At 40.4% G+C, this 22,095-nt stretch overlaps 2 protein-coding genes across 2 annotated transcripts; both read left to right on the forward strand.

Moving 5' to 3' along the window:
• The first annotated feature begins 253 nt into the window (after window positions 1-253).
• Window positions 254-14,625, forward strand: brca2 (BRCA2 DNA repair associated). Its single transcript, XM_078283940.1, is given in 28 exon segments — window positions 254-386; window positions 784-882; window positions 1,060-1,290; window positions 1,501-1,561; window positions 2,059-2,108; window positions 2,198-2,226; window positions 2,368-2,479; window positions 2,587-2,642; window positions 3,145-3,223; window positions 3,373-3,834; window positions 3,883-4,065; window positions 4,226-7,846; window positions 8,211-8,309; window positions 8,404-8,473; window positions 8,563-9,050; window positions 9,136-9,326; window positions 9,502-9,689; window positions 9,814-9,984; window positions 10,524-10,896; window positions 10,993-11,148; window positions 11,240-11,387; window positions 11,465-11,577; window positions 11,702-11,903; window positions 12,033-12,199; window positions 12,320-12,458; window positions 12,564-12,820; window positions 13,877-14,020; window positions 14,129-14,625. Coding segments are annotated over 27 exon segments (8,205 nt in total). The 5' UTR covers window positions 254-386; window positions 784-827; the 3' UTR covers window positions 14,489-14,625.
• Window positions 14,626-15,247: 622 nt separating this feature from the next.
• n4bp2l2 (NEDD4 binding protein 2-like 2) lies at window positions 15,248-18,824 on the forward strand. Its single transcript, XM_071925361.2, has 6 exons — window positions 15,248-15,349; window positions 15,572-16,590; window positions 16,756-16,880; window positions 17,306-17,394; window positions 17,496-17,572; window positions 17,699-18,824. The coding sequence occupies exons 1-6, from the start codon at window positions 15,284-15,286 to the stop codon at window positions 17,865-17,867; spliced, it is 1,545 nt and encodes a 514-aa protein (XP_071781462.1). The 5' UTR covers window positions 15,248-15,283; the 3' UTR covers window positions 17,868-18,824.
• Window positions 18,825-22,095: the final 3,271 nt, after the last annotated feature.

A 22,095-nucleotide genomic window follows, 5' to 3' on the forward strand; every position in this document is an offset into this window, starting at 1 on the left:
GTGCAACGAAAATAGTTGTTTATAAAAAAAATATATATAATAATAATAGTAGTAGTAGTAGTAGTAGTAGTAGTAGTAGTAGTAGTAGTAATGATGAATAATAATCTTGTAATGACAATTACGTGAAGCTATCTAGTCAAAGACATCCTGATAGGGATACCAAGCTTCACGTTTCAAGTTCTGTGAGCGAGACTTTTATTTTGAAGTCGAGCTCCGGTGGATGGGGTGCGCGCGAGGTTTGTTTTTGTGGGCAGGGCTACTAGCTGAGTAGGTTCAAGTAACGTTATACGTAGAAACTCTAATATCATCTTTTCATACTTTATCTTTAAGATTTTGTCAGGAATTTAATCGCGGCATGAAAGACAACATATCCCTACGCCACCATGGTATGTCAAAGTTACTATAAAGCCAAAACTGTCTTTTTCCGGCTTGTTCTCTTGGTAAATAGCTCATGTAACGTTACCCGGTTGTGAGTTCCAGTGAGTTAGTATATCTAGCTAACGTTAAATTGCTGTGTTTTCTAATTATTGGGAACCAGCTAGTGACGTGTTAATCGCCTGCAGCGACAACAATAGTGAGGCTGACGTTACTTCCTCGACTGTCTCTAACCGGTTAATATCTGCAACTTAAGTTCGCTAACATTAGCTAACGTAGTTGATTAGCAGCTGTAACCTGTGGTCGGAAGCAGAGAGCCTAACTGCCCTCTATGAGAAACCAACAGCAGCAACGCTAGATCAATATCTGCTTTCAAATTGTATTTTGTTGAAAACTTTATCTCTGCAGGTCTGTCACCTAGCCAACTTTAGAGATTACTTAACTCACGTGGAATGGATTCACCCTCAAAAAGCATGTACGACACATTCAAAGATGAAATATGGGAAGGTAAGATGGATAACTTCCTTATTGGTTCGTTGATGTCACTTAACTATATCTACCTGCATAATCACCAAACCACACTTACACCACCTAACACAAAGGTTGACAAGGTAACTTAGCTTGAAGTTAGTGTACTTAATGCTGATATTCAAACATGTCCCATTTCTTTATTTTTCAATGTAGAGCTGGGACCGCTGGACCCCAACTGGTTTGATGCACTGACAGTTAAAGCTGATGAGGGAAATGTCTCTGAGCAAGATAACTTCAGCACCGTTAACCAAGATGGGAGTTTCAAAACGCCATTTGATAAAAGTTCAGTGGAGAGCCAGCTGTTTTCAACCCCCAAGGTTTTTAGACACAGTAGAGTTGTGTCACCCGAAACTGAGGATGAGCAGTTCTTCTCTGCTGAACAAGGTAACATTTGATAAAGGGTTAACTGTTGGTGAAACGAATAATGTCAGACTAAAATTTTTGGCATGTTTCATTAACTTGTGGTAAATGGGAGCATGGCAGACTGGATAGGACTTTTGAATTGGACCCACTTGCCAAATGAAATAGCCTTGGTATATGCATTGAAGCGCCTTCTTAATATCTGAGAATATTATTTTCTGTGGTGCTTCTCAGAAAAAGAAACACTGCCATGGACAGTTGCGAGTCCATGCTTGTTTGAGACATCAAAAGAGGGGTGAGTGCAACAAGTGTATGAGACTTTGCTGTCATTGCTGTTTGTGAGAAAATGCATTTAATATTTTTTTATTGCAAATGAATTTTGCATAGTTTGGATTTTAACAGCACAGTAGGCACTGTGCTAATTCAAGTGATATTTCACTTTGCTGTAAGATTTCATGAATAGAGAGCTATGGTGAATAGGTGTGGAAAGGACCCGTACATTCAAGTGTTGCAAAACATGGAATAACTACTTTTTCTTGGGAGGATGTATGTCACCATTATTTATGTGTGTTAGAAGTATGATTTTTAGACATTGTTCTCAATGGAAGTGAATTAAGCTTTGAAAAAACCTGAGATAACAGTTGAATATTGTTCTTCTACCTCATTAATTCAGTGTTCACTGAACCCATTTCATGGTAATTATACCAAGTATTAGGTCCTACTTGTGTTGTTTCACTGCTGTAGGCAGTTACTGATGCCCTCTGGGCTTTGACACTGTCCTTTTCTTTTCAGAATGTCAGACGCCAAATCATACGGAAATATGCAGCCTGAAAACGGTTTTGGTAAGCTAGAAATTCGTATTCATATTTCTTCTGTCAATATTGAATTTCATGTTCATGGGTTGATCTGTTTGCTTTTGTCATCTGTACAGAGCTGCTTGATACCCCCCAAAAATCTGCAGTAAGTGTATTTTTTTTCTGAAGATGCAATTTTTATTTCAGCATTTGCCATGATTCCAGTACTTAAATGTGAAATGTGGAATATGGAATGACAATAAAGTTTACCCTCTAATGTTACTCTTTATTTTTCTGAATGATAAAGGTTGACTTTGCCCGGCATATATCTGAAAGTCTTGGTGCACAGATTCATCCTGACATATCATGGACCAGTTCACTGAATACCCCACCCGCTGTGCACTCCACCCTGATTTTGTGTAAGCACATACCTATTACCTTGTCATTTGATTGGACATTATTGGTTGTTTTAGTAATCTATAGGAGTATTCTGTTAAATGATTGGTGTGCTTTCTCACTGTTGTAGCTAAAAATGAGGACAGTCCCCTCCCAGAGAGCCTTTCTGCAGACAAAAATGTTATTGTAAGTACTCTGTCCAGTCCATACACGGTATATTTATTTCTACACTTTCTAGAATGATACTGAATGTAGGGTAGATAAGATTCTCAGGCCCTGCTGTACAGTACATGCATCTCAATGTTGAATCAAGCCAGTGACACCCAAGTTTATTTTTGACATTTGAAATGTGCAAGTTAAAAAAAAAAGCTTCTGCCTATGCTCTAATACTTTAAAATGTGACCATGAAAAGGTCAGACTCATTAGATGACACCATGCGTGCTGCACATTCATGTGATCCAAAATGTTAATTTCATGAGACAGCAAGAAGCAATGTTGCACTGAAAAGTTCATTTTTCTATATGTACCCTTACAGCCTACTGTCAGCTTGGACTTAGCTGCAAGTACACAGTTGAAACTTGCACTTAATAATTACAGTAGCAGTTTAAATTTGGACTAATAGTTACACTAGAGTGCCACTTTGAATTGCACCTGTAACTCACTATTTTTCTTTCTTACTTTTTTTTAGTTTGTGCGGAAGCTTTTCCCCTCTCTTTCAAATGTTACAGCAGTGTCACCTCAAAAGAATGGGCCCACAGTTGATCAAGGTAGAGTGTGTTATTCCTTTACATTTTGATAATGTTTAAGATGGTACAATAGGTCTAAATATGACTGAAATAATTGTATATTGCAACAGTTTGACGGAGTTAGATTGCATAATGTGAAATAATATTGATTGTTGCTCTGAAATCAACAGCTGTCTATTCCCCTGAGGCTGGTCAGGATAGAAACTCTCACGACTCTCCAGAGTGTTCACTGAACCAGAGTGTCAGCGAGTGGAGACAGACGGTACCGGATGCCATTGAGGATGGAGAAATTCGCAGCACAGTGGCAAGTGTTCTTGATGGAGCTGAAAATGTTCTCTCCATATTCTTCACCAACAGTAGTTCAGCATTGCGAAGAGTGAAAACTGACAGAATCAAAAGGAAGCAAAGCATCTCAACAAAAGAACATGGCTGCAGCTCTACAAATATCTTCACAACAAACGATGTGGCGTCCAGTGAAAGAACAGGTGAACAGAGAACAGATGATCAGGAACTTGGCAGAGTTCCTTCATCCCCACGCTCGAGAGGCCAGGTCAGAACTGGAGATAACGGGATCACGCAGTGGTCTCCATTGAGTTTATCTGAAATTTCACGCTGTGCCATGGATACGTCTTGCAACGTTAATGATGCTGCTAAGCAGTTGGAATCCAACGTTGCAACAGAACACCTGGGAAGTGACACTGATCCAGGCCAACTAGTTAGGCCATCATTCAAAAACACAGACCCAGTGTTTACTAGGAATAAAAGAAGATTTGTTTACACTGTTCAGAAGTCCAAACCCCAAGTACAAGGAAAAGACATGCCAACTCAGAAGACAGAATCATCAACAGGGAATCCAGTCTTTGGTAACATGTTCTGATATTCTTCTCTAAATTAACACATTATCCTCATAATCTGATTTTCTCATGCTTGTAAACATATTCATTTGGAAATGCTATAATGCAATCATTTAATTCCTGTGTGAACATGGAAATAAATCCTTTTACTTATTATGCTTTATTTCAGGACAAGAGCTGAATGTGAAGCAGATGGGAAATGTGCCAGATGAACCACAGTGTAATAATATCGGCAGGAAAACCTGTGATGGGAGAAATGAGATGCAAAAACAGGGAAACGTGGTTGAAGAAAATCTGGCTCCCTCTGTACCAGCAAAAGGCCAGGATCTTGACGTATCACAGCTTTGCAGAGCTTTTGCACAAGACTTCACTCCGATGCCAGACCCTGGTAAACTGAGCAAAGTGGAAGAGGATACACCTCGAAATGGCTTCTCCCCATCAGCTTGTCTGTCAGCCTTGAAACAAAGAAATAAGCAAAAATCAAGTCAAAGGGGAACAAGCCTTCACCATGACTGTAATGGCATCAATCACAAAAGACATGTACCTAGCACTTACCTAAAGAACTCTAAAATTGAGGGCACAATGAGTGACAGCGGGTTTCAGTCCACCATGGCAGATGTCACTCAAATGACTACATCAACGTCGGTTCTTCCCAGCTCAGAGAAAGATGCTCAAAGTCAACCATGGTCTGATTTTAAAACCGGGATCACCAGGACTACTCCTTTTCAAGCTTTAACTAAAGAGAAGGGAAACACACATTTGGGTGATGTTATGGAGGAAGCTGTAACTGATGCCAAGTTGTCCATCAGTCTTGTCAAGCAGATCCCTGACACACAGAGCAACTTGTACACAGAGAGCACATCGACACGATTACCTAGCAGTGCAAAAGGAGCTGTCAATGAGAGAAACTGTATTCAACAGAACAGTCAAGTTCATGCCAACATGCCACAGCAAAAAACTGTTTCTATTCCCCCTATCCATGGATCGGGATTCAAAACGGCTTCAAATAGGGGTATAAAGATTTCCTCAGTCAACTTGGAGAGAGCCAAGCGTCTGTTTCAAGAGATTGAGGGTGAAAGCCCTGTAGGCGATCAACCCACCAAATGTAGCCGTAACCCTGAAGATGAAATTGACATGACTGCAGTGGAAAACAGCATCTCTAGTGCAAGCCATCCACCTCCTTCAAGGGTAAAGTGTGGAGATATCCAGTGCCCTTTGACAGCTTCACAAAAAGCTGATGTCACAGACATATGCAGTCTTTTGGAAGATGCAGATAGCCAGTTTGAATTTACACAGTTCAAAACCGCAAAGCTAAACCAACATTCTCAAGATGATGCCCCTCCTCCCCAAAGAGCTGACAAAGAACTAGACCCTGATTTTCTCAAAGGTATAGATTTTGATGACAGCTTTAGTTCAGATGCTGAAAAGCATTTGGCAAAGACGATAACACCTGACAAAGTGAGCTCAATTTCTAATGGCAAAACAAGTTGTAAGGCAACTATCATGAAAAGTGTATCCACTGGTATGTCATTCTGTAGTGCAGCAAAAACAGAAAATACCTCATCTGGAGAGGCATTTCCCATTTCCAAGCATACCTCTGAAGGCCTAGCCAGTATTGTTCCGACTAAACTGGACAAAGCTGGACACAGTGAAACAAACAAGCCTGAGAACAAAAATCACTTGATGTTTGGTGTGGGCTTTCAAACTGCTGGAGGAAATGTTTTGAAAGTTTCTAACAAGTGTCTGAACAAAGCTAGAGCTTTGTTTGCAGATTTAGAGGAGAATCCTGTGACCATCTCAGATACTGATGACAATGATATCGTGACCACAAACAACAAACAAGCTCAGAATTCATCTGACCAGCAAAGTGGTGAAATTGATGTGAAAATCAAGCACCAACACACTGTGGACAGTAGTGCCACTCGCAATAATGACTTTTTTCATAGTAAAGAAGGTGACTCTAAGTTCACAGTTAACCATAATCTTAACACTAGGGAGAAGACTGAAGTTTGTTTTTCAAATGTGACAGACAGAAGGATCTCAGGCATTCGAAATGATGAACACACTACAGAAAGTTATGAGCTTGAAAACAGCAAAATGGACACAACTACATGTCAAAGAGGGTTCCAGATGGCCAGTGGGAAAGGGATCACTGTCTCGACAAAAGCTATTCAAGAGGCAAATGCTTTCTTCAAAGACTGTGATGTTATGGACAGTGATGATGGCATGTCAAAACACAAGAAGTCTATATTACCTGTGATTGGAAGTGTCAGGGATAAGAAAAACAGTTCTAACTTGAACACTTTTGAAGAATCTGTCAAAGGTTGCACTGGATTTGAAAATGTTGGACCAGCTGCCGACCATGCAAAGATACTACGTCATGATGATGAGCAGATACATAATGGTGGTTTTAAGAATACATTGGCTTTGACTAATGCAGCTTCTTTCCATGGAAACCCATCTTTGATGGCAAAGCCACTCTCTTCCCCCTTGTGCACAACATTGAACAGTGGTGGTTCCTCTGTCATCTGTAAATTGAGCAATGGCAGTGGTTTCTGTACAGCCAGTGGAAAGAAAGTAGCTGTGTCTGATGATGCAATGACAAAAGCAAAGTCTCTTTTGAATGAATGTGATGAATTTGAGGACATAAACAAACAACACAGACAAAAAGCAGACACTTCAAGAACAGGTAATCTAACCAGTCCAATTCAGGCTTCACCACCACCACTACAAAAAGGTGGATTTCAGACAGCCAGTGGCAAAGGAGTAGCAATTTCAACTACGGCTCTTAAGAAAGCAAAAGCCATGTTGAGTGAATATGATGGGGTTGAGGATGAAAAGGAAAAAAGGCCAATACATCCCAAAATTCCAATTCATAATCCACCACCAAGGAATAGTGGATTTTTTGCAGCCAGTGGAAAGCCAGTAGCATTTTCATCGGAGGCCCTACAGAAGGCAAAAGCTCTTTTCAATGACATCAGTCTCAACACAGAGATCCCAACTGTTTCAGACACAAAGAAGACTGATGCAAACCATGAAGATGCTCAAAATAATACAGAGAAAATAAATTGTGCTTTCACAACTGCAAGGGGAAGAAAAGTCCACATCTCAGAGAAAAATATTCTAAAAGCAAAGAACCTTTTGAATGAATTTGCTGATGGTGAGAGTCCAGATTCTACAATTACTCCAAGGTCTTACTCGACAAGCTCATTTGACACCCATAGGTCTGATCTGTCAAATGTGAATGTTTTGGAAACCAACTCAGATCTCACCACAGCCAGTAAGAAAGAGACTGACTGTGTAAAAGAAACTTTTAGAAAGCTAGGTGTACGTGGTTGCAGTTTTAGCACAGCAAGTGGCAAATGTGATTCTGTGTCAGAGAAGGCACCTCAAGAAACATTTAAGTTCAAAGAGGACGCAATTCCTCCTTCAGGGGAGGACAATCTCCATGGCAGGCCTGGAGAGAAAAGGCCAGGAATGGTGGACTGTGGAATGAATCAGACCAGCAGCAGTAAGACGCATCAGTTCACAAGGCCAGAGGGGCCATCATCAGTGCTAAACGTTCAATCACTTAACCTCAGTGGCTGCACCGACACCCAGCAGAAGTTCTTTGCACAGGAAGCCATGGACTGCACTAAGGCTTTGTTAGATGATGAGGATCTAGCTGGCCAGAGTCTTGCCATGACTTCAGAAAAGATGCCGCTGCAAGATAATCCCGAGTCCAGCAAAGGATCTGGAGAGACACGAAAAGGAATAGGGAAAAGATCAGTAGAGGATGCAGATATGACTGGTAAGTGGCAATATTTGAACGCAGTAATTCAGTAATTCAGTAATTCAATCAAACTGAATAACTACACCAGAAATTCAAATAGTTTAATGTTATTTATTAGGACTGCATGATGATGGCTGAAATAATACTCTCAATTATTAGATAAGATATTTTGTTGTATTGTTTGTATGCACAATTTTCAACTTCATCAGACATTCTAAATGAAATTAAATCTTTCCTTATTGCAGATATGCCATATTCTGCAATCAGCTTAAATGTTGACATATGATTAAACTCAATGAATGTGCAGCCCTAGCATTTTGCATTATTAGCATTAGCAATAGTTCTTTCTTTCTTTCTTTCTTTCTGTTTCACAATTTTCTAGGTCAACCTCCCCTGAAAAGACGATTATTGGAAGAATTCGACAGAACTGTGGGTAGTCCGAGAGGGTCAACACTCCATGCTGCAAAAAGTTGTGCAGATGGTAAATCACTAGCAGTGTAACAAATTACCTGTAGCCTGCATATGAACTCTAATAACTGAAATTACTTTTGAAATATATATTTTGCTTGATTAAGGTGTAACGAAAGACCGGAGAGTTTTCAAGTACAGCATCTCTCTTCATCCAAACATCACCAAGCCTAACAGGTAAGCCGCCTGTTAAATGTTGACCATGTTTGTCAAGCAATTGTCACAAAAGTTATCAACCCACTGACATCTATCTTTTTATCTTACAGAGATGGAAAAACCTATATGGAAACCATATTGCAAAAGACAGAGCCACTGCTGGCAAAACCACATCCAACCCTTGGAGAAGGTAGACCTTCACATTCCAAGATGGCAGCGTTTGTTCCTCCATTCCAGAAGAAAATGATGATGGAGACACCCAAGAGCAACGCGCCAAAAGACAACACAAGAACACCTCCTGTGTTTAACCCTCCATTCAAAAAACAAAGAATTACTGTCAAAGAGAGCTCACCTAAGCCACAGACAAAGGAGGATAAATGCCAACATACCTATGTAACGCCTACTGAAACCAACACTTATGTCCCACCCACTAAGAAAACACAAAGCCTTACAGAAGTAACTGAAAGTAAGGGCAAAGAAGACATTCAGACATTGGCCGTAGGTGACACTGCAGATGACAAATTTCCTTTTGGCCATGGAACAGAGGATTCTGCTGCAGAGACATCGGGAGTGGAGGACAGATTATCTAGAAGCCAAGGTAACTTCTTTTTTGGATGAGGTCAATATAATACACTGTATAACATGATATATAATGATAATGTTGTGTTTTGGTCTATTAACAGACATGGTTCAGAATCTTCAGAACTTACAGCTTGTGCGGGATATGCAGGACATGAGACTCAGGAAAAAGAAGCGTCAGACCATTCGTCCTCTACCGGGGAGCTTGTTTCTCTCTAAAACCTCAGGGGTGGATAGGATCCCCTTAAAGGATGCAGTAAATGGACAGTCCCCTGCCCAACACACCCCAAAACAGGCAAGGCCAGCGTTGCAACTGTGCTTTTGAGGTTTTACTGGCTATAGATAACGTTCGGAAACTGATATTGCTACACATCACTTTTGTCATAGTACTTTTTGATTGTAGTTGGTTGAAAATGAAATATGTTTCATGTAAACGATTCTGATTTTTGTTTATGTTTTTTCTTTTTCAGCTGTATGGATATGGAGTGCATCGGCATGTGTCCGAGATCACTAGTGAGACTGCAGAATCTTTTCGCTTCAATTTCCAGCATTTCTTCAAACGGGAAGTATTCACAGACGGAGGTGGTGTTCAGCTTGCTGATGGAGGATGGCTGATTCCCAGGAATGATGGGACTGCAGGGAAGGAAGAGTTCTATAGGTATAAATCGGACTTTAACATTGTTGAACTGATCGTAATGTTTGAGAAACCAGGTGTATCCCAGTATCTGCAGATGCAACAGATTGTACTGAATCTCGATCGTTTTGTCCTACACCGTCCACAGAGCATTATGTGACACCCCAGGCGTGGATCCTAAACTGATCAGCGAGGAGTGGGTGTACAATCACTACCGGTGGATAGTGTGGAAGCAGGCCTCCATGGAAAGATCTTTTCCGGCAACAATGGGCAGTCTCTGTCTCAACCCAGAGCAAGTTCTCCTACAACTCAAGTACAGGTATGTATGATTCAAGTTCAGTATGTAGTTGTAGTAGTAGAATTAGTATGATTTATTTATGATTTATGATGGCATAGTCCGATGTCCTCTATAGTCACCATTTATGGGTTCGTACATGATTCTTTTGACTTCTGAATTGGGCTTCTGTATGAATGCTCCCCTTGGAAAAAAGTTTCATCATGGGTTTACAAGACACATCCATACATTTTGTTGCAAAATGCGTGTGTAACAAGCATATTCCTAAACAAACTCTGGTATCATACATAGCATATTGACATTTTGCATAGGCTTCACAAATAGTTTTCCACATAGAATCCACCTTTTCTTAAACATATCTCAAGTCTTTTATAAGCATATAACAAAAAGAAATTAAAGTCATTTTGCTATAATAAAGTACACTTTTTGGCTCATCATATAAAGAACAGTAGTATTCGTCATTCAATGAAATTTGATAATCTGATAGTATCAATGTTTGTTTGGCAAAAAAACATTTACAGTGTTTGTGTTTTATTCTTATACGTGTTTGTTTATTTTGTCAGATATGATGTAGAGGTGGACCACAGCCGCAGGCCGGCTCTGAGAAAGATCATGGAAAAGGACGACACGGCAGTCAAAACCCTGGTTCTCTGTGTTAGCGGAGTCGTCTCCAGGGGTCACGACCCGACCAGACAGAGTCGGAGTGACGTCAAGACCCCACAAGGTGCTGATTCCAAGGTTGAGAACCCAGTTGCAGTCGTTTGGTTAACAGATGGATGGTATGCCATTAAAGCCCAGCTGGATGTCCCGTTGACTGCCATGCTTCACAAGGGTCGACTGGCCGTTGGTGGGAAGTTGATCATCCATGGAGCCGAGCTGATGGGATCCCAAGATGCCTGCTCGCCTCTAGAGGCACCTGAATCTATCATGTTAAAGGTACTGTCCCAAGCAACCCAACCAAATAATACACAAGTTGCTCTACCTATCCACACAGACCAAGATAACAAGCTGACTTATCAATTTTGTTTTAAGATTTGTGCCAATAGCAGCAGACCAGCGCGATGGGATACTAAGCTAGGATTTCACAGGGATCCCCGGCCATTCCTGCTCCCTGTCTCCTGTTTGTACAGCAATGGCGGGTCAGTAGGATGTGTGGACATTGTCATACTGAGAAGCTACCCCACACAGGTGCGTTTAGTGTTGTTGCATCAGTATACTGTGACTCCTGGCTGTTAATTTTATGATGGTTTTTGACAGTGTGCTTGTAATTTCTTCCCAGTGGATGGAGAGGAAACCAGATGGAGGCTTTGCGTTCCGTTGTGACCGTGCAGAGGAGAAGGAGGCGAGACGCTACAACAACAGCAAGCACAAAGCTATGGAGATCCTTTTTGCCAAGATTCAGGCTGAATTTGAAAAGGAGGAGAAAGGTAGGGCATGTATTTTAATTGTGCGTGTCAAGTATTGGCTAAAATGGAATTGGTTTTAACAAGTTATGATCTTCTAGGTAATAACAAACCTCGAGGTAGAAGACGGACCCTCAGTCGTCAGGATGTTGAGAGTCTGCAGGATGGAGAGGAGCTGCATGAAGCGGTGGAGAATGACCCACTTTACCTGGAGGTGATGAGAGACTCTGACCTGACATGCACTGGGTTTCTCAGTAAACAAAATAACTTGTTGCACCCTATTGCTCTGGAATTTTAATCGCGTACCAATTTTTCTTTTTTTTTCTTTTGTGTCCAAGGCTCATTTGAGTGAACAACAGTTGGAGACTCTACATACCTACAGGCGCTCTCTGGTAGAGAAAAGGCAGGCGGAACTGCAGGAACGGTACCGTCGAGCCCTGGAGAACGCACAGGAGGGCGATGGGAGCTGTCCCAAACGAGACGTGACCCCTGTTTGGAAACTCTGCATCGCTGACTCCAGGGACCAACTTGGCACGAGTGGTATGTCTTCATGTTTCTATTCAGCTATATACTAATAATGACTTGTTCTCTTATTCTCTAGTGTAAGCCTTGCCATTAGGTTCTCTGTCTATATTCCATATATTGATGGACCTTTTCTCCTGCTTTCAGTTCACCTACTGAACCTTTGGCGACCTTCCACCGATCTGCAGTCTTTGCTGAAGGAAGGATGTCGATACAGGGTCTATAACCTCACCGCTTCTGATGGAAAGAAACGAGCTGGTATCGCAGCTGTTCAGTTCACTGCCACGAAGAAAACACAGTTTCAGGACCTACAGGTACTATAAAAACAAACTACCTGTGGCACACACATATTCTGCATATAGAACTATGCATACTGTATGTTTATGTAAAGAGAAAGACATTTTCTCAGATGTATTATTTGTTTTATCATTCAGGCCTCCCAGGAATGGTTATCAGTGCATTTCCAGCCTAGGATATCTGCCAATTTTCTTGATCTTCGAAGTCCAGAATTCCACCCACTGTGTGGAGAGGTTGATCTTGTTGGATATATCATCTCTATCATAGATGGACAGGGTAGGTGTTTTTTGTTTTTCTTCAGTTGCTGTCCTTACTGCATCGTTTATTGAAAGGTTTACTGTATTGTTTATTGAAATGTTGTGTGACCGCTTTTGAATACAGGTTCCTTCCCTGTGTTGTACCTGGTTGATGGGAAGCTGAACTTTGTGAAAGTGCGCTGTTGCACCAGCTTGGCTCAGTCTGGCTTGGAAGACATGGTGAAGCCACTGGTACTCTTGGCTCTGAGCAACCTTCAGCTGGGAGCTCAGTCCTCATCTCCCATTCCTGTCCTGTATGCTGGAGATCTGACCCTGTTCTCCACAAACCCCAAGGAAGTACATCTACAGGAAGCCTTCACCCAACTCAGAAACCTGGTCCAGGTATAATATAGTCCAAGAATTGTAAAGCTACCATTATGTTTGTTATTTCAATGCAATCTTTACCATCCACTGATTGTAGGACACATTAACTGGTAGGGCTGGATGCTCCAAGTCAGATTTTACTTGCACCTTTTGAGCCTGAGTTTTTCCTGAAGTGATCAGGATCGCATTAGCTGATTCAGTCCAGCTATTTTTATGCAAATTTTGATGCATCAAATTAGAAATGCGAGTGGAAATGGCAGAATTTCCTCAATATCACAGAAAAAGATTTTGCGCTCACACTTTGCAGCCAAATGCTGTCAAAAATATCTATCCATCATGGCCGCCAGAAATAGTATAAGAAGTAATAAGTAATAAGTAATAAGACGCCCATCTGGGTTGTATGGCCATTAGATTGTGTATTAATATATTGCACAAGTGCATTTCTTTCTGTTCTTTTTTTTGCCCTCAGCCAGCATGAAGTATGGTCAGCATTAACATTAGAACAATAACAACTTTCTCAATATTAATCAGCTGTTGAAAGACTTTTTCCAGTTTCTTGCAGAGTTGTTTTTTTCTGACATAGCTGTTACAATAAGGGGCCTATTTATTTGCCATGAGATGTGTCATGGTGAACTTCACTTGACAGTTGAATGGAAACATCTACCATGATCAGAATCCTATATAGCCCGTACGCAATCCTGTTACAATTTGCATATATAGCCATGAGACACATAATGGACATTTTCAGGTCAGGTTTGAATGCCCAGATATGTGATGCACTCATGGTCTCTCAAATCAAAAGATCAAAAGATCTCAAAATTATTGTTGAGGCACCCAGAGATAGTTGAAGGGTTAAGTGTACAACTTCTGGGCCTACATGTGTGCCTGGGATGGAACCCACCAGAGCTTTCTTTCCTGTTTCCCCCTCCCAAAGTCTAAATAAAGAATAAAAAGTGTTGAAATAACAAGCGTGACCATAACTTAACCAAATGTGTTTTTAATCCTATTTTCAATGGTGAAATAAAAGGCTACAGAAAGAAAGCTGACTGTATAGTTTTCATCGTGTGATTTCAGGGTCAGGAGAACTTCTTTACAGTTGCTGAGGAGAGACTTTCACATTTCGTCCAGTCTGACGGCCGGAGCTCCGTCTCTTCTCCAGCTCTGCACCCGAGAACTATGGGCTGTAGAACGGACACAAGACAAGACACAAGGACCTGCGTGAGTTTTTGTAAAATGTATTCACTGTGGTATATTTGAGGCTGTTCATTGCGTTTGCTCTATGTTACCACTTCATGTTGCTGAACATTTGTGTTTTCTGTCCTGCAGGTGACAGCTCAGCAGCCAATCAGAAGCTTTGGATCCTTCACGCCTCTGAGCAGGAACCCCCCTCCAGCAAACTCTTCAGCGGAGAAAGACCCGAAAAGCCTGAAGAGAAGAAGAGCTCTGGACTATCTGTCTCGTATCCCCACTCCACCGCCGCTCTGCCACCAGGCCACAACGGCCTCTCCGTGTGTAAATAAGACATTCAACCCCCCTCGGAGGTCTGGGACACCTAGCACTTTAAAAACTGTACAGACTCCGGCTCTCAAATCTGTCGTTGCACCCGTTGAAGATGAATGGGTGAACGATGAAGAACTGGCTATGATTGATACTCAGGCATTGCATGTTGCCGATTTAAGTAGATAGATTGTATGATGATGATGAATGTGCTGTGACTTGTAAAAAAAAAATCTTGTCAAATGAGTGACTGTGAAGTTCTGTTGTTGTTTTTGTATTTTCACTGGTCAATTGTCACATTAAAAGTAAAATTCATTTCATCACTCCATACTGCTCTATATTCTTTTTTTTACCTGTAACATCAAATTAATGAAATTTAGTACCAATTTCAGAAAATATGTTTATGCAATATTTTATATTTATTATATTATATATTATAAAATATATACACTACCAGCCAAAAGTTTGGACGCACATTTTTCTTTATTTTTACTATTTTCACATTTTAGAATAATAGTAAAGACATCGAAACTACAAAATAACACCAATGGAATTATGCAGTGACCAAAAAAGTGCTAAACAAATCAAAAGTATCTTATATTTTAGATTATTTAAAGTAGCTGCCCTTTGCCTTGATGGAAAGGCAAAGGCTTTGGAAAGAAATTCATACATGGGCATCAACTTCACCATTTATATTTGCCTAAAAATAAATTTCAAGCATTTAAGCATAAGCCTTTAGATCAAAATGGCTTTGAGATAATGAAAAACATAGTACTTTAAATCAGGTGTGTCCAAACGTTTGACTGGTTGTGTATATTATTATATTATATATTATATTGTATGGACATGAATCAGAACGGTTGCCATACCGTCGGTTGATCGGTGGGTGGCGACAACGTCAATTTTGACCTGTCGTTAGGTTACGAAGAAGAATGACGTCACTTCCGTAAACACAAGGCGCACGAAATGTGGAGGTAGCATCGCATGCCGGGTGTTCGTTGTTTCTGTCATTTTCACACTTTTATCGTTACTTCAGCCCGAAGGGATACAGTAAGCATACATTATTAGCTATGTTTATGTATGTTACGTTCTAGTTATAAATTATGTAACGTCACACATACTGTCACCTTTTCGGTGTAATTTTGTGATTAGCTTAAGCTAACAGTCTTTACTTTCGTTTTTGGACCGTTAAACTACAGCATACTAGGGGGTTCTTGCTTGCTAGGGCTTATACGATATTATTAACCAGAATTTTCCTCCTATCCCATGTAGATGTCTCATGGTGATTTCTCCTGTACATCTCATTATGGAGAAAAAACATTCGTGGTAGATTCATTGAAGAAGAGTCAAAGTACAAAAGACTGTGGAGATGAATCTGCTGACAAAAACACAAAACAAAAGAGAAGCGACTCTAGCAGTGTCAGGGAGCGTGTTTTAAAGCATGTAGGATCCACCAGCACCTCCTTCATCGGCCCACCATGTCGTCCAGAAACAGTCACAGTCAAGCCCGACATTGAAGATACACTGAGTGAGTTTTACAAAGAGCTTGAGAAGACTGATTCAGTTGATGGTACTTATGAAGACGCAGGTTTTGTTCAACCATCCAAACATGTCACAACACCTACGAGCAAAGAGATGCTGCACACAAGCTTGGAGAAAAATGGTAACATGACCAGATCTTCAGACACAGATGGTTACCAGAAAAGCATTGAACAGAAACACCCATCTTGGCAACACTGGTATCAAAATGAGCCATACCACCCGAGGAGACCGAGGTCAGATATGGACCTGATCTCTGGTAGGGCTGGTCCCACCCAGGATCACTGGCGTCATCCTCCACCATTCAAGAGACCGCCATCCCCCAGATTTCAAAGACCCCCATACGGTCACCCACCACCTCCATCTGCTTTCCCCAGTCCGCAAGACTCGTTCCCACACATGAATCAACACTGGAGGGGTTCTGGCAGGACAAACCAGTATCAAGAGGAATTGCATTTTCCACGAGTTGGCAGGTTTCCACCACCTGATGAATGTAGTCACCACTTTGCCAGGGACAGACAGGGTTATAACTATGACACTGAGCCAAATGTCAATGTTGGCTGGTCTGCTAATGCACATGAAGGATGGTCTCAACACGATTCTGACTGGCAGCAGAGAGCTGATGCAGAAAATGAACTGCGTGAGCAGCAGGGCCGGCGGCAGCCTGCTGATAAAGCACATGTCCACGATTCATCCTTGGTACTGATCTTGATGAGGGGATTACCAGGCTCTGGGAAATCAACACGGGCTAAGTAAGTCTGTGCACAATCTCAGAAGTACATGGTTTAAGTCAGCAAAGTCGTAAAAATGAGTTTATTGTCAGCTTAAAAGTGTTGCTTCTGATCTAAAACGGTTTCCAAGCCTATATGGTATGCATTGTCTTTTATTTATTCAAATTACTCTTTTATTTCTCACAGGGAATTGCTGTCCACCGGTCCCAGTGGGTTAATATTGAGCACAGACGACTACTTCGCTCAGAAACATGGCTACCTCTATGACCCAAGCCTGCTTGGAGCGGCACACGAATGGAACCAGAGCCGAGGTAATATCTCATGAAATCCCGAGATTAGCTAAACGGTTTGGATAAAATGTATAAATATTTGCATTGCATCATCACAACGTCAGAATTCAGTCAGGACACTCTTCATTTAAGTTTTGTTACACTGAGGGTTTTTTCACCCATATTAGATGAAGAGTTAAGATGGTCTCAGCTAAACCAACTTTCCCGGTGGGAAAGTGAAGGAGTAACATAATCCCTTCCCACAAAAACTACCATTTAGGTGCCTTTGAGCAAGGCATTTAATCACCATTTGCTCCAGTGGGAGCAATGCTAAAAAAAATAAAGAGCATGCATTATCAGTGGATAGATAAATGTTTAAAAAATGTGGTTTGAAACAGTATATGACTTTCAGCGTCCTGTCAGAACTTGGTTCAACCTTTTTTTTTTTTTTCTTAATCTTCTTTCAGCCAAAGAAGCCATGCATCAAGGCCGCTCTCCCATAATTATTGACAACACAAACATCCAAGCTTGGGAAATGAAGCCATACGTCCAAATGGTGGGTGCTTCTTTTACACATTAATGAGTATTTAGTTGCAGTATTTTAAATTACCACACCAGCCGCATAGGACCCAATGAAAAATGTCTAAATTGTTACAGGCCTTGGAGAGAAGATACACAATCCACTTTCATGAACCTGACACCAGATGGAAGTTTGATCCTTTTGAGTTGGAGAAGTATGTTTTTTTTATTTCTAATTATTTGTATGTTATATTTACATAACATGACAGTACAGATCTTGAAAAATCAATATCACAAGAACGTCACATCCTAATAACACACCCTACATGTGTTCCCTCCAGGAGGAACAAGCATGGCGTGCCTCAGGAGAAAATCGCTCAGATGTTGGATCGCTTTTCATCTCCCGTATCTGTGGACGTTGTCATGAGTTCACAAGAGCCGCAGCGTGTGAACCCGAGACATCGACCAGAGCAACGACAGATGAGGAGGAACAAGCGTCATTTCCGCTAATTTCTACCAGGTTTCAACCAGCCAAATAATTTGCCTTGAAGAACAACAGATTTGCAATGATGTACATATTACCAGCATTTTCTACTTGACCTTTAATATATTTGTTCTATACTGTAAATTTATGTAAAAGAGAAGTTGAATATATTTTACTATAGAACTTTGGGATTTTTCAATTTTCATGTCCAACTTTTTTGAGAATTTTGCCATGAAAAAGAGATGAATTTTAATTATTTTGCTTTTTGTATTCAACTGACCAAATGTTATTTCAATGCTGTCGTTCAGCAGGTGTTTATGTTCAATATACAGAAATATACAAAGCCAAGAAGTTGTCCTCTGTTCTCTCTCTCTTGTTAGATTCTGGTCTCAATCAGTTATCAGTTGGTTGCTCACATTGTTTACTTGTGATTCCTTGAAATGAGCAGAGCAACTGCAATAATTCACAGTTGTGGTAAACCGCAAGTTTCACAGCCAAGTTTACCATTTTGGTTTGTTGTGTGCAAACATGTTTCCACTCTGGAGCAAAGGAAATGTATGTTGTTTCTTCCTCATACCTGCAAGGGGCACCAGAATACAATTTTACATTACAGTCTCCTAGAATGTGTCAACTTTGGATTTGTGCGTTTTGTGTTACACTAATCCAAATTGTTTAGCTGGTGAGCTCCGTCCTCAGGGGACTTGTTGTGTGTTGTATCATCTAAACAGCTGTATGGTTCCTGCCAGTGGACAAAATGTTATGTTCTCCTTTGTATGACTACTTCCATGAAAGTGCTGCATGAATATTGTAGCATACAGATTAATTTTTTTACTCTGGTGTCTCCAATTTGGTGACATTATTTTCCTCCACAAATTGTGTGATTCTCTGGGGAAATGAAATTCATGTATGGCAGATAGGCACCGTCACAGCTGAACTACCATGCAGAGATGACATTCGTTTATTTTACAATATTTCTTAATAAAATGACTGTGTTTCTAATTTATTCCTTTTTAGTTGTGTGCAGAAGTGTAACAGCAAAAGCCCTGAAGAGAACTCATCAAGAAATAGTAAATTAGTCTATAAAATAAATGTAAACTGTGCTCAGTCTTGGTAAATAGACAAAACCTCTCATGATACTATTGGGCGTAGACAGGATTAGCCCACTACACACTACACCTGCAGCAAGACACTCTGGGAAAAGAGGTATAGAGACCTTTCAGAGCCAAAAAGCTCTGCTGTAGAATAACAGTGGCTGTGTAGAGGGCCGTGTCTGAGAACATTCATTATTGTATCCCAAAGGAAATCACATTGTGTACCAGCATATTCCCTCCAGTGTTCATTAAACCGGCACAGAAAGGTGCTGTTTTGCTGCCTTCATCAGAGTCTCTGTGTTTTCCAATCAGCAGAGCCCTGTCTTTGTTGAGCGTTAAAGGGCCTGCAATTATTTTTTCCCTTGACCTCACACTATTTTTGCACCCAAACAGCGTCTATTTGGGCTGGAATATGCAATGCAGTCTGGGATACTGCACAGTAAAAAACAACAGAAAATGTATGTACATGGCTATGCTATATGGTGCATACATGATTAATATGGTATTTTTTATGGCCTTATTACACTGTAGTGTGTCATGATTTTTGGTAAAATTGAGAATTTTTGGAGCAGCTTTGTGTGAAAGATCTACCTTTCCTGTTCTCTGCTGCGCTCCATCCCTCATTATGTGGACTGCACTGTTGCATGTTAAAAATAGCACAAGTGGAGAACATCCAAAATCGGATGTGCAACAACTTGGACTTTTTTCTTTTTTTTTTTAAACCAAGCAAGTCCTGAATCTGGGCAAAGACATGATCCTGAAGCCGTATGACACTGACAGTTAGTGCAGGACACAGGCTTCAAATACTTGATTTGGCAGCATCATAATATGCAGTTAATGTTTAGTCTGCAGTGAATGTAAACATGACCGAAGAACCTTTTCAAGTTTCAGAAGAATATCAGCGTCATCTGGTGTTTCAGAAGTTGATTTGGTCAGAGTCCAGCATGATACTCTTGACTCACATGAGTAATGATGTAGACTGCAGTATATCTTGTGCTTTTATTCTCAGCTTCCTATCTTTTTCCTGGAGGTTTATTAACACATCGCTGCCCTTGTTCTACAGTATCCAGTGCCTGCCGACCTGCAAGCCAACCTTTAGCAGTCCAGGGGATAATGTTGATTCCACGGTTACTTCTGCAGTAAAAAGGTGTATGAAGGGCCCAAACATCCTTGACTAAGGAGAATCTGTACAGAATAACCTGAACAGTGTAGATGTTGGGCAGTAACAGAGTACATGTATGGTTTGTGTGGGGTTGCAGTAATCTAATAACAAAGATCTAATTGTGCTCTAGTCTGTTACAGTGACTGGAAAATAAATACTGTATAATCCGATTACAGGTGCTGTTGATGGAAATAGATTACTGTTGAATTACTCAGATATTTGAAACAAAGAAAGGGGCATTTTAAATTTGGACATTACACACATATTATACACGTATTAAAATAATGGTTGATAATAACTCCAATCTTAATGAGACTGTTCCAATTACAGCCTGTGAATTGGAATAATCCATTACAGTCTACAATTGGATTAATTCTGACATAGCAACTATAATCTGTAATGAATTACATTTTGGTAATAGCCAATTTCTACACTTCTACAATTTCACACTAAGGTACACATGAAAATCACCATTTCAATTCCTGATATTCAATATTCCGTTAGTAATGCATCCACTGTTAAAGGAACATTTTGTGTGAAATTCTGACTGCATCCGATTGCAAGCGTGTTTTTGGTAGACTATGAAGAGAAGTAAATGTTTCCTCAGTATCAACTAACCTGATCTCAAAGGGAAATGAAAGAAAACAGAAAGGAGACAGGTGAGTCATCCATTTTAATGACATTTTATAATTCACTCTGTCATCTATTTTAAGGAAGCAAAATAAAGACTGATTAGGTCTTGCTATCAAAGAAGTAAAAGTGACTCAACCCTTGCCACAAATCCTTGACTTTTAGTAGAAAAAGGTGGTTAAGCTCTTTAAATGGGTCTCATTAAGATAATCGCATCCTTGTGTGAGAGAATCAGGCGGCATGCAATCAAAGGAGCTTTCAGAAGGGCTAATTTTCAATAAATCCTATTGATTGGTAATGCAACCCTGTCTCTAATAAAGCAAGAGCAATATGAGCCATTTTGAGTAGTAGAACATTTTTTTCTCAGGCAAAAAATGTCTCAGATCTAATGAGATCTAAAAATGAGAAAAAATGAGAAGGATTATGATTTTCAACAACACCAATGAAGGAAAAGTCACTCTAAAACAGAATTTATGTGAGCTATTCCTCTGATTATAGACAGGTTAGTCAGAATTTCTCTACTGGAAGTGATTTTGTTAACGATTTCTGATTAGATTTGCTTGACTGTAACACAGTGTCCTTCATAGATTTTTTTCAGAGGCAGGGGAGCTTCATCCATCACCATTAGGATCTTTAGTGCAGAATGAACAAAAGGGAAGAATCTCTTTGGAGATTATCGAAAAAGAGAGAACAGTTGAGTCATATCCTCAACACAGAGCAGCGTGGCAGCAGCCTGCAATATCGCTGAAATCACAGCCTGCTCTCTGAAATCCTTGAGCTGCTGATTATCCTTTACCTCGATGCAGCCAGGGCCAAACAGTATGTGAGCAGGACTTATGGCACAGCTGAACATATGAGCTGCTCTGTAACACTGTACCACTTATTTCCACGGAGAAACAAGACGATCCTGTTTTAGAACCTGAGCCGACAGGAAAGGCTTTTCAAATGTTTGACTTATTACAGGAAAGCTCCTCGTAAACACGCAGTTGTTAAAAACTGGAAGTTAATTTGCATGATGTGTAGATAATCAGAGACACAAGCTCATATAGGAAACCACAAAGTTATGTTTGTGATTTGTACTGGTGGTTATTGTGATTTTATTTTTTAACTTAATTTTTTTTTATTGTAACATTTAGTATAATATTTAGTATTTTTGCACTCCTTATATAGTGACTGGTGACCTATCAACATTACTGGCACTTGGTGTCTTCCATACTCTAGCTTCTCATATCTCTACACTCCTCACTGGGATTTCAGTCATCAGTAGGACTCTCTCCCAGAGTTCCTTGCTTCAGTCAGCGTGGGAGTTAACCTAACAAACCCATTTCTGGTGCATAAAACTCTCAACAACAGCTGCAACTGGAATAAACT

The sequence above is a fragment of the Centroberyx gerrardi genome, chromosome 6, assembly GCF_048128805.1.
Source record: "Centroberyx gerrardi isolate f3 chromosome 6, fCenGer3.hap1.cur.20231027, whole genome shotgun sequence".
In the NCBI taxonomy this organism is placed as follows: domain Eukaryota; kingdom Metazoa; phylum Chordata; class Actinopteri; order Beryciformes; family Berycidae; genus Centroberyx; species Centroberyx gerrardi.